Raw genomic sequence first — 14,667 nt, 5'->3', positions numbered from 1 at the left:
GAGCTTTTCTCTTAATCCTGTGGTAGCAGAGAGGGTTGTTCTGCCAAGTGCCATGGTCAGGAAAGGAGGCTGGACACCATGAGGATGTTGGAGCTGTCTGCTCAAGAGTCTTCCTATGGGGAGCAATTTGCCTCTAAAATCCGGAAAGTCAGTAGTGAAGGTTAGTGCTGTAGCATGGAGGAAGCTGAGCTAATGCCTTGGGCACTTGAGTTCTTTGTTGGCCTTGGTGTCTGATGGGAGTTCAGTTGCTACTTCTTTTTCTGGCTGGTGGTGTGGGTTCTTTGCTGGCCAGACCTCTTCAGCTGTGAAGAGTGGGCCTCTAGCTACAGCTGCAGGCAGACAGAAGGCAGGCTCTGCACTGAGCGCAGGAGGTGAATTCTGGGAGTAGAGTTCAGAGACAAGCAGAAATTTGTGCCCATAAAAATCTTTATAGTTTCTGATGTCTCGCCCTGCCTGTTGTGTCTGCCCTGGCCAATAGAAATTTTTCATTGTTCTTGTCTGTGCTTTGTTGGAAAGTAGCTGAATAGCTGTCAGTCTGAATGAGTTTGTCTAAAGGTTAAGCCTTTGGACAGAGTGTTCAGTTCTTCTCAATTTAATTTCTCAGAATGAATAAAGCCCATCTGTCCAGCCTCTACAAATAGAGAGTTCACTGGGTACAGGTCCAGTCAGTCAGCAGTTCCCTTAAAAAAAACAACCAAACAAAAAAATCCAACACCCCCCCCCCCCCCCAAAAAAACCCCAAACCCCAAACAACAAAAAAAAAAAAACCCAAACCACCGAAGTCTGTAAAGCACCAGATGCAAAGTGTGGTAGGTGACACAATTTAATATCATTCTAAGCAACAAACTTTGCATGGTGACAGGCTGCTTAACCAGGCCATTGGTATTTCATTTGTCATAAGAACCTTAACATTTCATTTTAGCTGGAGCTTTATAGACATAAATATGGGTCAGTCTTTTCCTCAGAAGGAGGTGATCTGGCTATCTCCCGTGTTTTGATAGTGACCTGAAACTTGTCTGCAAGGTTTTTCAGCACTGTGCTTGGCCCTGCAAGAGTGGAGTGGTGGCGTGTGAGGCACCAAGGTCTAGGAGAAAGTCAGTATACTTGACGCTTCCAGGTGAGAGAGATGTCTGCCCCAAAACTGCTGATGCCTCCATGGCTACTACAATTGAAAGGAGGCCAATTACTGTCATGATGGCTGCAACATTGGTGGGGGCCCAGGGTGGAACTGCAGCACCAGGCAGAGGTGCCATTTTGCGGTTTAAAGATCTTATGACATGGATCTGAATGCAGGGTGTGCGTATCTCCAGTCCAAGGATACCCAAAGTCTGCAGAGGCTGAAAGGAGTGCCCTTCCTGAGCTCAGACGGTGTTGGTTCCCATTCCTGGTGCAGTGCTGGATCCTGATAGTCCAACCTTTGTATGCAGAAGTGGGGTGGTCTGCTGTAGAACCCAGATGAAACAGGTTGACTGACATACAGCTCTTTAATTACTCAGCATAAGGGGTGCTTAAGAACAGTATTTTCATAGAAGCTCAGGTGCATTTAATCTGACAGTTGCTCAAATGCAGTCCTCCCAGAGTAACGCAGCAGCATTAAAATGCCTATGGAATGAACAAACTGGCATAAATTCCTCTTGGTGCTCCTGTGAAGACTGCTTCTACAGGCTCGTTCCACTTCCACAGAAGCGTGAGTCAATGGCATGTTACGGTTTCAGATGGATGGTGACACATCTGCCTTGAGCAACAGGGAAAGGTGGAACAAGTCAGGCTTGGGGGAAAAAAAAAAAAAAAGCTATGTCTTCTCTGCTGATGGTATCAGTGCAGGAACATGACACCTTTGCAGCTCTGGCTCTTCTCTAGTGTGGCCACATCTCCCCACTGGAGGAAGCAGGAGCATTTACAGCAGTACCCAAAGATCTTGTCAGGGCAAGATTGTGTTTTGGTGGCAGGAGAAAGGGGCTGTGGTTCCCTATGAAGGGAGGAAACCCTCTCTGCACAACTCCCAGAAGAGCCTGAGGGTGCTTTCTGTGTCTTACCCAAGCTTCTTATGGGACAGACTGAGAGAACAGTGCCCTGTCTCCTGCAGGGCTTGGGGAAATCTTTGCTTTAACATAGAGCCCTGCAGTAAAACAGCCTGAGGAAAAGGAACTGAGCTGGAGTACACCACTGCTGTGCATTTTAAAGATATGTTTTGTTTTGCCTTGTTGGTGGAACAGATGCTTCTGCAGGGCACAACTATCAAGAAGATTTTGCTGAAGCCCTTTAAAATGCTACTCCACAGCTAACTGCTCTGTCCCTTTTCTGGAGCCGACTTCTCCTGTAGCAGAGATGCTGGAAGATAGCCCCTGACACTTTTATGCAAAGGTTGGTATCTCAGTGCAAACAGCTGATGAAAGTGATTGCAAAGCCTTGACTTAAATCCGATTCCTTTAAATCTGAGTCTGCTTTGTGGCAGTAACCTTTCCACGTGAGATAATGACCTCCTAAGCTTCTGGGTCTGTCTGCTCAGTGATCACAGCAGAGATCTGACGATGCTGACACTTGGACCTTCTCATCTAGCTTGCTTGGAAAACAGTGCTGTAAAAGAGTAAGCACATGGGGCAGCTCATTTTTGCTGCTTTGAGGTAGGGAGTGAAAAATTTAGCAGTAAGTGATTGTAGTTACATACGTTTGGGTTTTTTTTTTGTTCCCCCCCCCCAGCCAGCAGAAGTAATGTCTCCTTATCTGGCTGCTGCCAGTTAAAACTTGTCTTGGTTCTGTACAGCTGTATGCATAACTCCCCCAGCTGTCAGTGGGTCCTGGAAGTCAGTTAAGTTGTGAAATTGGGTACAGCTGGTACAAAAAGGCCTTCCAGGTCTTTAATGTGGAGCTGCTGATGTGAAGAGAATGCAAAGTGGAAAGTCTGTCAGTCAGCAATGCTTTATATTTTGGTGGCAGGCAGTTTGTTTCCTATGCAATTTAAAAAGTGGGAGTGTGAGAGGAAATATTTGCATAGCAAAGCTTTTGAGCAAATGCAGATCTCGGTGTGAGGATTACTAGGCACTGTGAAGCTCTGATGAAACTCGGGCTAGCTTGGTTCAGGTAGCGCTGTGTGCATGGAGGTCGTCTCAGTGTGCAGCCAGTCCCTCCATGTGGCAGACTGTTAGGGAACTCTTGTTCAGAGGAGGCTAAGTATCCTTATAAATGTGTGAGCCACAGAAGTATGTCATACACCAAGCCAGTGCTTCCAGCATACTGGAGAGAGATTGAAGTTGAAGGAAGCCACTCCTTCAGCTTGTTTGCTGGAGGTACGGGTTCACTCCTGCAGGAACCCATACCTCTGAAGCACCAGCTTTGGTTGCGCCAGAAGCTCTTAATGTCACTGCTGAGATTGTTCCTTTTTCTCCAGCGTCTGGGGCTGGCAGGAACAACTTGTCCTTCTCTCCTTATGCCCTAAACCTTTACTAGAAATATTTATTTTTATTTAATTGCCTTTGTAGCCTGGAGTAGATGTCAGAGCCTCAGCAAGCTCTGCAAGGGTATGAACTCCCTGAAGCGAATTGGTGAACACTTAACCTTGCTGTAAATTCTAGAAAAGATGCAGAGGGCAGAGATGTTGGCTTTTTGACTGCTGTATGTCTCGTGATTAAATGGTACTTAGCTGCAGTTCCTTATTTCAGTGCTAGCAGTGTCTTCCTGATGCAAGACTTTAATTGCCCAAATCCTTCCCGAGCCAAGTGCTCTGGAGTGGTACAAAGTCCTCAGTTGACTTTATCTCTGCTCCTTTCTTTAGTGCTCATGATAATTCTGTTATCTACCTGGGGGGATGATGGATGCTGCCATTCCAGGGTGCCTTTCTTACTGTGATCTTACAGTAAACACTTTGCAGCTGTAAACATAAGGCTAATGTGTCTTTCTCAGAAGGCGCTTGTCTCCTTTCCCCACTGTATTGGCTGCAATCAGCTCATCTGCGTTGCAGTAAATGCTGGCAACAGTTTTATGTATCCTGTTTGGATAGAGAGGTCTGAACAATCTTGCTGCATTTTCCTTGAGAAAGCAGCAAGAGCATGTTGGGTTTGTCAGACTGCATGACACCAGGTTCACCTGGCTTTATCTTTTGTTTCTTTGACAAATGGGGAATTGACTTGGTGAGGAGATGGAGATGAAGCCCTTTATGCCAGGGGCTTGAAGGGTCACACGTGGGAGACCGCTCTGTCGTGTGTTTACTGCCTGCATGAATCCCTGGACAGAATTAAGGTAATTTTGTGCTGCCTTCTCACCCCTGCTGCGGCATGTGGATAGGCTGATGACATCTGTTACTGAGCACCAGGCTGTCGTGCTGGCTGAAGGAAGAAACGTGGATCTGTCTGGCGTGTTCTGGGCCCAGGCTGGCTGGAGCTGGTAGCCTGGCTGTAAGCCCTTGGCATCGTGTGAAACACATGGCTGAAGTGGAAGAGGGACTGAGACCATTGCTAACCCCTTTGAGATTCGGAGAGCAGCTCCTCCTGGCTTCTCTTGCCCTCTTATAAACTTAGCTGAGGCTTGGCTTTCCTGCTTTGTGGACAACTCGAGCCACCATACTTGGCTTTCTTTTTCTTGTCTTTGGTATCAGGCTGTCAATGGTGGCTTGTGTGATGGATGAATGTAGCACCATGCTACATCCATTCATGGCCCTTCTGGAGGTTTCTTTTGAGCACTTCTTTTTTTTCCAGCTAAGAGACAGCTGTCCCCAAAGACAAGATGCAGCACAGCTGGCTCTCCAGCACTGGATGCTGAATTTGAGCTGCTGCTGGGCCACCTGCCCATCACAAGTGATGTTTCTGAAGCAGAAGTTGAGACTTGCCCAGCCTGCAAAGGTTTGCTTTGGGATTACTTAGAGCAGAGACCTCGGCTCTGCTGTTAATAGATATATCTGTCTTAAGATCCCTGAACTTTGGCCTGGGCCCCTTTACTGGCCTTTCTTGACTGAATGGTTGTTATAAAGGCTGAAAGTGGGGGTGTCACTGCTAATAGGTGTTGCAATATTGCTGCAGAAAGGCAACAACTATCAGAAGAAAAGGGGTGTTTGTGGAAAGAAAGTGTTCATAGCTTAGGTCAGCGCCCTGTCCATTTTTAAGTGCTGGTCTGTGTATGACTGAACATGGGCCCAGACTTTATTGCTGTTTTAAGGGAGCAGTTACCCAAATCCTCCCAAATATGAGAGCTTTAGTCCAGTGTAAGCAATAATCTGCCCATGCATGAAGAGTGAAGCCTGAAGGAATGGTAGATGCCCACCTAGAGATGACTGTCATTCTACTAAGCTTGAATATAAGCTGTGGTCAGCCAGAAATTTAATGTCTTACATTAACCTGAATGAAACTGCATTGTTTAACCTCAGCAAAAATATGCTTTGGGAATACGATTGGGTTTATTTGTCTCGGCATTTGCAATGATGCCCTTTCATAGTATAGATTAGCTTTTGACTAAAGTAGAAGCACTAGTTAGAGTGTGTCATTTCTGGGCTGTGGGTGTGTTTCAAGACAGCCTTATCCATACTTTTGTGTTGAAGAAAACAACTCATGCGTTCCTGACAGGTCTAATCTTTTCTCTAGCACTGGAGACTCTTAAGACTGGGTTGGTTTTGGGTTTTTTTTGGGGGGGGTATCCCCAGGCAAACCAACCCATTGTTGTAAAGCTTTCCTCAGCGTTGTAGCCACGTGTGCTGTGGTTTTAGACTTGTTTACATTATAGCTGCATGAAGATTCATCACAGAATAAAGCAAGTCCAACAGAGCTTCCTGGGTGTGTTGACACTGCTTGGAAATTCAGCTGGAGCATAGATGGCTCTCTACTAAATGAATGACAACATGCTCTCATCTGCAGTTTAGTTTTGGAAAAACAGATACACAACTGGCTAGCAATAAATTCAGTCGAGGCAGGTCTTTTCTTTGTCACTTTTGAGCATCTTTCTCAGGGAGGAAAACAACCGTGTACTTTGAGAGAAAAGCTCCGTGGCGATTCTGTACAGCCATTCTTCACTTCAGTTTTGGCCTCAACAGTCCAGGCAAGGAAAAACTCATGGTGGTAGATCCCTTGTAAGTCAGGCTCTCATGGGGAAAGGTGACTCAGTGACAGCGAGCAATGAGGACATATGCTTTATGTAACCAAGGCGTTATCCAGACCTCAAAATAGCATCTCAGCATCTGCAAATAAAAGGGGAATTGGTGATAAAGTTCAGGTGGCTGCTGGTTGGTCTCAGCATTGTGGGCCATGATGGGGCAGGAGAGAACAGCACCTCTTTGCCCCCTTTATCCTAGGAAAAGTACTATTTGCTAAGTAATCACACCTTAGCGGGAAAGCCTGTGTAAGGATTTTCCCCTGCCCAGGAAATCTCGCTATTTAGCATCTACTCTATTTCTGCATACTTTCACTCAAGTTACCCAGCAATATGGGCTAGATGGCTGTGTCTGGTTCAACTCCTTGCAGACAGGAGCTGGCCGTGGATGCACGAGAGGTACGATGCTGCTTATACTGATAACCCTGCCTCACCCCAGCTGGTTCTGCACAGGGGAGACTCGTACATCTACGGGGACATGGCAGAGCTGGTCTGAAGGTGACTATACAGCTAGAGATGGCCAAGAATCACCTGCAGTTATTCGGTACCACAAAGGAATTGGACACATACCTGTTGCAGGGGTTTTTTCCTCTGGAAGTGACAGCTGTCGAGGCTGGAGTGCTCCCTCTTCTCACACACGGTGCGTCCAATTTCCACGTGGAGCATGTATTTCAGCCCTCTGACAATCTAGAGAAAGTAGTTTCCTCCTTTAAAGGAAGGGCAGGGGAAAGGGATGCCAAAATTTTGGCTAGGAATCAAGTGCCGCATCTGTGAATTGTGTGTGGCATTGTGGATTAAAGTGTTTTGTGTTGAATTACTGGTGGGGATCGGGGGGGGGGGGAAATGGGATAGAGGAACATGTGCTGTTTATTTTTAGGCATGCACAGCAGTCCTGAGGAGGATCAGGGCTCACACATCTTGGGTGCTTGGTAGGATGGTCAATTGGTAAACAGTTTGGAGGACCACCAGAAGTCTGGTCTCTACTTACCTGTACCATGGCTTTGTTTATTTGCGATTCCTTAAACAGAAAGAGGTCATTGGAACTGTTGTTGTATCTGTAAACCCCAAAGCGAGCTGCCTTGCGAACACCAGGGTTGTCGGTGTTCATTGGGACAGGGGAGCCAGGTTTCATGGTCGAATGAGGTGGTGGGACATACGTAGCTGAAACAATACAAAACACGAATGCAAAACACATCGGGTGCCTGAAATGGTGTGAGCTTCAGCCCTCTGAACCAGTGCTAAACTTTCTTAGTTGTTCAATGTACTTGTGCTTCAGAAGGGCTCTGCTCGCATCCATTACAAAGTAATTTTCCTTTATATGTTTGAAATGGTGAAACAATGCTGTGGAATGAAGTGACATAAAAAGACGTTGCTAGAAGTGGTAGCAGAGTTCAAACTGACTTAGAAGAAGCCAGGGTACCATGAACATTATTTAGAACATCTCTGGTATGACTGCTGTCTCGTAGAAGGCCCAACTTTGAATCTAGTTATAAAGCTAGATCGTGTTGCTCAGAGTACAGTATAATTTTGATAACATATCAAACACTGGCTGGCAGAGTCCTGCTGTTCTTAGTTGGCATGCCAAGTTTAACTTGCAGATGTAAATCTCTCCCACCCTCCTTAATCCTTTGATGGCATCTTGAGGTTTTTATTTTAGGGGTATTTAGGTGGTGATAAAGGTGAGGGGAAGATACCTTCCTTCTACATGCTGACAAAGGAGAGTGTGTCCCTGTTCTCCAGCTGGGCAGGGAAGGGCCTGGGGCAGAACTTGGACTAGCTCCCCACCGTCCTGCAGAACGCGCTGCTTTGGCTGCTGAAGTGCTGTTGCCCTGACCCAAATGCCAAGGACCATCTTATTAGCACAGCCATGAAGTGGAGGAGCAAGGTGTGTAGGAAATGCAGATGGGGGGGGACGGGGACGACGGGGGACACCCATGAGCTTTCAAGTTTGAGCACTTCTTTCCACACAGCCCTTATTACTGTATATTCTTAATTGCTTATGTAGCTATGCTTGGGTTTTTTTCAATAATTTAAAAGAAGCTTGAAGCTTACAGTTGATGCCATTATTTCTCCCCCTTTTACATTTGCCTTCATCTCCATTTTCCCACTTCTGAAATACAAACAAGAGGAGAAAAATCCTCAACCTGTGCAAGTTACTGTGCAGCCACTGCTGATGCCAAGACCTGCCAATGCAGGAGGTGGCCCCTGGAGTTCACGCTGTGTGTGTGTGTGTGTAGGCAGTGAGCCTGCGTGTGCAGGTGCACACAAATGTGCACACAGAGCTTGTACTGAATTTGCTGTGAAAGTCAAGCTTTTTATCACCTCCAGCTTTTTTTTCACAGCTAGACCTCTCGCTAACACCCAAGCACAGAGCATAGACTGTGTATTTAAGCCTGTTTGTACTGAGAAGCCTGAGTAGAAGAGGGAGGGGCAACCTGGTGATTCAGAGTATTTTTTAAAAAAACCCAAACCCAGCATTACATGCCATCATCAGCATAGAAGGCTGCAAAAATTCAGCTTTCAGGTTGCTTATGTATGTCCTAGTTACACTATCACATCCTCCCCTGCAGGTGGTAATTGCTGCACCCCCTTGTAACACTGCGCGGGGATTCAAGCGTTGACCCGCAAAGGAGAGACTCGATTCCACATCCCTCCTCAACCCAAGAATGTCCAAATTCACATCTCTCCCAGGCTGATACCCCAGCTGCCTTAATGACCCCCATGTTTTCTTGCAGGTGGGAGCCAAGAGACCGAGACCATGGGTCTGAGAGGAGCGGATATTCTGCAAGTGGCTTTGTGTCTGGTGTGAGGGTGACAAACTTTCGTGTCCCACATCTCTGATCTATGCTGAGACTGGGTGTGCAGCCAGTGCTGAGCAACCTGGCAGTGTTTTTTCACTTAACAGCCCAGAATCCACTTGTAGGGCCTGAGACTATTATCTATGGGATTATATTTTCCCCATTGTAGCAAGGGTGAGTGGGATTCAAGACTCGCAGAAACTCATGACCACGCAGCCTAGGACTGAAGGTATTTGTCGGGCAGCACATCTTACCCAGTGCTCAGCTCCAGGGTAAGACTTTCCAAAGCATCTGTTTGTCCTCTGAACAGGGACTCTGCCTGGGGCATGAGGTGGTGGGACCCACAGGTGATTCAAGAAGGCTATTCAGGACCTGCCTGAAGTCAGAAAGGAAGCTTGGGGCAGAGCAGGACCTTGGTTTGGGCCTTGCCCATAAGACCAGCTGTCCTCTTCCTCAGGGATGCCATGCTTTTTCCTGCATCATCAATACCAACCCAAGAGCTTATAGAAACCAGCTTTTTCCCGAGCTCATCTAGCAACTAAGGCTGCCAGGCTGAGAGCAGGTCCCTGGCTTGGGCTCTTCTGGCTGCTCTCCAGGACCCTGCTTGAATTTATGCTCTTATGCCTGTTGGAAAGTCAGACGTGGCAGTGGTGGGGGTGTTGAGAGCAGATACTGTCCCTTGTAGTAGGAAGAGATAACCTCAGGCTTTTTCAGTCTTAGCACAGGGTCCCTTTTCAGCATAATAGCCCTCAACGCATCTTGAGTCGTGGTGACATCTTTTTTTAGGCGTGGGCTGGCAGGGTGAGTGAGGCTGGCTGAAGTCACACTGTGTGTATGGGAAGAAAACTTTGAAATGTGTTACTTTGGATTCTGACTCTTGCTTTGAGTGTCCTTGTTCCTGACTCTAGTGCCTGGTAGATCCAGCACTGTCACACATGGCAAGACCTCCGAGATGCTCATCTGGAGAGGTGGTCTCACAGTCTAGTAAGCTGGACCACATGTTGTAGACAAGTAGCAGGCTTGTAATACACCATGCGTTGGAGATGGGTGGTAGGCTACTATATTTTTGCCTAAGCTTTCAGCAAGGGCTACCACGCATTTCGCCTCCTTCCCCACTGTAACTTGGTGTTAAGAATGACTCGTACCAGAACAAAGTGGGTATAAAATCTCCCGAGGCCTTGTGGGAGAACTCTACCCCCATTTTTCTCTGGTGACACAGATTCCCTAAGGCTAGGATTTGTTTTTCTTTAGGTGCTTTGATTCTCGTTCAAGGTGGTCACTGCATGGCACGCAACGCTGGTCTGAAATCACTTTTGCTGTTTGGAATAGTTTGCACCACTCTGTTTCCAAAACCCAGAAACTCTCTGGTCTGAGGCACCTGTAGTTCTGATTTTCTGTACTGCAACCTTTCCTGACAGCTTCTTCCCTAGCTTGGCCCTTGATGGCTATTACCTTAAAAAGTTGAATGTGTTTAAGGTGATGGTCCTGCACCAGGAGCAAAGCAGAATAGCCCAGAGGGTCAGATAACAGTGCAGGGCTGCAGACATACCAGTACTGGTGAAATACTTGTTGTCCAGGCCAGGGTGAGAGCAGAGGCACTGCATGGCTTGGCCAGGCATCTGCAATACTCAGAGGCCCGGAGGATTTGATCTCACGATCTGGGAAAACGGCTCTTGCTCTACAGGGAGATGCTTAGGGCCAGAGCATTTGTATTTCAGACCCCATCCTTGCTTCTGGGTTTGGGAATGTGAAGAGAGAGGGGGAAAAACCTGGCCCCACTCCTTCTGTTGGACGGTAGTAGGGTAGACTCTTTTCTTGCTCTGAGTTAACAGGCAACTGCCTGTTATTAAGCAAGAAAGGGCTGTTCTTGCAGAGATGAGTTGAATGTTGTATTAAGAGGTGTTCTTTTGTGCTTTTCTCATTAAGGAATAATTTGGGGGCCCTGTTCCTGCAGTACAAGAGAGCAATCCTGTGGATGCTCTCTCCCAGCCTGCAGTGAAGGAAATAGGCTGACTGCAACAGGTTGGTTTTTTTTTCTGTTCTTTGTTCTTTTTTTCCCCATGAGGTACTTTCAAAACCTCCTCCCCATTACTAGGAGCAAGGCTAGGCTTTATCTTTACGTTGAAGACACAGCAGAGTTCCTGCATGCCTTTGCAACCCCCAAAGGAAACCACAGGCGAAACAAAAAGCTACTGGCTAACCAAACACCATCCCTGAGTGCATTAGTACTTTCTGTGCACGGGAGCCAAAGTAAAACTGAAGTAGAACTAAAACCTTCAGAGAGAAAACACTCCTGTCTGCAGCTCCCATTCTAAAGATTTAAGGCCAGCTGCAATCAAGAGAGTTTCCTTGCTCAGCAAAGGAAAAAAAATGATGCGGAGTAATGTTTCATTAAAGTCAGCTAATCGGCCCTCAAGTGCCCATCTGTACTTAGCAGTCAAATTGTTACCCACAATCTTTAGATTTAATAATCAAGGTCACGCGGAGTTTAAACACTGACAAATAAGTTAAAACTGTAAGTTGACTTTAAAATCCTTAGATGATGTCCCTGAATAACGTGGTTTGCTGCAAGGGGAGAAAGTCTTTTAAGCAGTTGGATTTTCAGCTGCAGCCTGAACCCTACAGCGCTGAGCCAGCATAGGCAGCAGGTGGAGAAGGGCTGTTACTTACCGGTGCATTAGAAAGCAGCACTTACGGGACCTAAAGCGTAAGGAAAACAGAAATTACTTTCCACTCTTACCGCCTGAAGTCCCGGTGAAGCTCCAGAGTACTAAACAGCAAAGCGTGGCGAAGCTGCAGGCGAAGTTCGCTGCCATCTCCACCGCTTCAGAAGAGGAGCCCGCCAGCAAAAGGAGCGACCGCCCTGCTTCCTGCAAGGGAAGATGTGCCTCTTTGAGTGCTCTTATTGGCTGGGAGAAAAGAAAAAAAATCACCCTAAAACCCCCGGAATCATCGCAGCTCTGATGCAGACCGTCTCCTGCTGATGATCACGTACCTCAAAGTCCAGCCACAAAGCTCTGGCTCGGTGATCGCAGCACCGGTCGTGCATCAGACAGGAGGGGACTTTTGCTTCGTGATCCTCAGGGGTTGTGCAGAAGTGTGGGCAGATACGTGTGACGTGACACCGCGAAGCGGTGTGGGGGTGAGGAGAGCAACGGTCATGTGCTTTAAGGTTCACGGGGAAACTTAATCCCTGAGAAATGGGCGGTGAGCCCTGGGGATGCGGTTCTTGACTTGTATCTGGGTGTCTGCGTGGGGAGAAGCCTGACGGAGAAGATGGGGTCCAGTGTTTTGCTTCCCCTGAAGTGGAGATGTGGGGTTTGGGTGAGGGAGACAAGGAAGTTTTAGGGGTATCTACCCGAGGGGGCTGTGTGGAGCAGAGCTGGTAGGAAGAGGATTTTGGTTTCGGTGGCAGAGGAGAACGCTCTGCCCCACATTTACAAAAGGTGTTTTGACAACAGGTGAGGGCTGCGTTAGGCTCAGAGGAGGTGAGGTTTTCTCTAGGTGCTCTCCAGAGAGCAAGAGAAACACGGGGAGAGGGGTAGTTTGGCTTTCTGTGGCTTGCAGAGCTTTCCAGCTCTGGGGTTGGATTCCCCAGGGTCGGTACTTGTTTTCAGAGAGGTCCTCTCCAGGCAGCGTAGGTCCACGCTGAGGAGCTTGCAAGTCTGGGGAAGGGGCTTGGTTGCCAGGTTCAGGAGACTGGGAGATGAACTGCTGTCTCGCTGAAGGGCTGGGAGCGGTGGACCTCAGTCCGTGTGTGTGCATTTGTTTCAGGTGAGCAGGAAGGTGATGGTTGCCTTTTGCTCACCCCAGCAACGAACTGTGCTCCTTTCTGAGCAAAGACATCTTACTGCCTGAAGGAAAGTCCTAATGCAGGGCAGTGTGGGTGGTGTATAAGAAGCTGGAAGAAAATAATCAGTGTTTCCTTCTGGGAAGGGATTAGGTAAACCCTCTGTTGAAATGTCCCACCAAGAAGGAATGGGGCAAGCATGGTAAGTCACACTTATCATCAGTCCAGCTTGCATAGAGCTTCTGAATCAGACTCCAAAGCCTGTGGAAAACGTTGAAAGGGAATGAGAGTGACTATATTGGGGGTTGTGGGGTTTTTTTTGCCTCCTCCCCCCTCCCTTATTTTTTTTTTCTGAGCTCACACAGTGGCCTGTCCCTCAACTGTGGCACAGGTAGGGACTGGATCGGGTATCTTCAGCCCTCCCTTTCTCCTCAAGAACTGTGCTCTACAGTTCCTGCCTCACCGAGAGACTCCAACAGAGTGTCTTTGTAAGCCTGTAGTCGAGTCCCCCAACGTACAAAGAAAGGGGTGGTTGGGAACCCTCGTCACCAGATCCCAACACGTCTCCCATGTGTTGCAAGAGCCTGTTTGTCACCTTGCCACACGATGCACCAGAAAAGGGTTCGGGCTTCCTGCAGGACCTACGTCTCTTCTCTCTTTGCTTCCAGGTGAGCTCACAGCCTTTTGATTTGAGTCAAAAGGGTCCCAGCGTGAGGCATGTGGGGGGATCTTTCTAGAGTAGAGATGCTCTCCCTCCTTAAGACAAGAGCCTCGGGACTCCACTAGAAGCTCTTCGTCAGGGTTTGCTGTGAGCGGGGACGATGGCTAACAAAGGCAGGACGGGTGGTGAGATGCACAGAGCAGGGTGGGAGGAGAGGGCTGTGGGTGCCGGAGTTGCCAAGGCCACCTTATTTAGCTGTTGGCACTAGAGGGCACCCAAAGGTAATTCACTGTGCTGGAACCCAAGCTTGCCTGGTCCAAGCACCCACAGAGCATCCCCAGCAGCCGCCACTGCTTTGCCTCCGACCTGAGTACTGGGGAGACTGGGATCCCCTTGTGTGAAGCCCCTTCCTCTGCACAGAAGCCAAAGGCAAGTTCCAACCTCATGCAGAGCAGAATTTGTCCCCAGTGAGGTGGGGACAGACCCCAGGGGCAGTGGCCCTGTTTCAACCTCATCCAAAACTAGCAATGCTTTTGGGTTCTCTTCTTGCCTCGGAGGTTGCCCGTGGCTTTGATGCTCTTGGGTGTCTGATGGTTGGTGGCCCAGGGCACCCACCTCCATGGTTTAATGCAAACCTGGCTTGTGCTTGCCTTCTGCTGTCCTTCTGCGGTGGCATCTGTGCTGCTATGGACGTCGTCCTGGGGAGCTCAGGACCTGCTCTAGGACCTGCTCTTTCCTGAAAAGCACTGTTTCACTGTTAACAGGGTTTATAAAGCCAGACAGTGACTTAAAGAAAGTCGCGTGTGTTTGCAGAGGGCACGTTTTTCCTGCCGCCTTCCCTCTCCACCTCTTTCCATGAGATTGCTCGTTTGCAGCTCTTCCAAATCAACTTTTCCTTTTTCTAATGACCCCTTTATGATTCTGTTGAGGACGTTTCTCCAGTTCTTTTCTCCTAGGAAGTAACAGAGTACTCACTAATGAGCACTAGCATTAATAGTGCTAGGTACTATTATGTAAAAGAACCCAAACAACACAACACCAAAAACCCCACCAAAAAACTCCCTCCCCCAAATAACTGACAAACAATAGCAAACTCCTCCAAGCCCACAATATGCAAATACTTGTTATTTTTCTCGGGGAATTTCTTCTTGCTGAAGCTCCCTCAGCGTCACTGGTGGGAATTTCACTCACTTTCCCTGGAAAGCATATGTAGACCATCTCCTCCACACCAGGACAGGGCATGCGGGGCACTCCGTGGGGTAAGTTTCACTCTAAATTTCCCATTATGTGGCTGTTCCTGTGTGAGCAGAAATCCTGAACAGGGAGAAGATGAGAGTAAGTGGGCA

At 48.0% G+C, this 14,667-nt stretch overlaps 1 protein-coding gene across 1 annotated transcript; it reads right to left on the bottom strand.

Annotated features, from left to right (window-relative positions):
• Window positions 1-5,990: 5,990 nt before the first annotated feature.
• CST7 (cystatin F (leukocystatin)) lies at window positions 5,991-11,731 on the bottom strand. The gene is made up of 4 exons (XM_010577803.1): window positions 11,611-11,731; window positions 7,061-7,233; window positions 6,643-6,759; window positions 5,991-6,160 (listed from the first exon to the last, which is right to left on the bottom strand). The coding sequence occupies exons 1-4, from the start codon at window positions 11,684-11,686 to the stop codon at window positions 6,083-6,085; spliced, it is 444 nt and encodes a 147-aa protein (XP_010576105.1). The 5' UTR covers window positions 11,687-11,731; the 3' UTR covers window positions 5,991-6,082.
• Between the last annotated feature and the right edge of the window lie 2,936 nt (window positions 11,732-14,667).

The sequence above is a fragment of the Haliaeetus leucocephalus genome, unplaced genomic scaffold (genome assembly GCF_000737465.1).
Source record: "Haliaeetus leucocephalus isolate CR32 unplaced genomic scaffold, Haliaeetus_leucocephalus-4.0 Scaffold577, whole genome shotgun sequence".
Classification (NCBI taxonomy): Eukaryota; Metazoa; Chordata; class Aves; order Accipitriformes; family Accipitridae; genus Haliaeetus; species Haliaeetus leucocephalus.
The sequence above is the reverse complement of the archived record's forward strand: the minus strand, read 5'-3'. Positions and strand labels throughout refer to the sequence as shown.

Coding starts and splice junctions, on each gene's coding strand:
- CST7 (XM_010577803.1), bottom strand. CDS start 11,686: ATGGCAGCGAACTTCGCCTGCAGCTTCGCCACGCTTTGCTGTTTAGTA. Junction 7,234..11,610: donor CTTCACCGGGACTTCAGGCG/GTAAGAGTGGAA, acceptor GTATTGTTTCAG/CTACGTATGTCCCACCACCT. Junction 6,760..7,060: donor TAAACAAAGCCATGGTACAG/GTAAGTAGAGAC, acceptor TACTTTCTCTAG/ATTGTCAGAGGGCTGAAATA.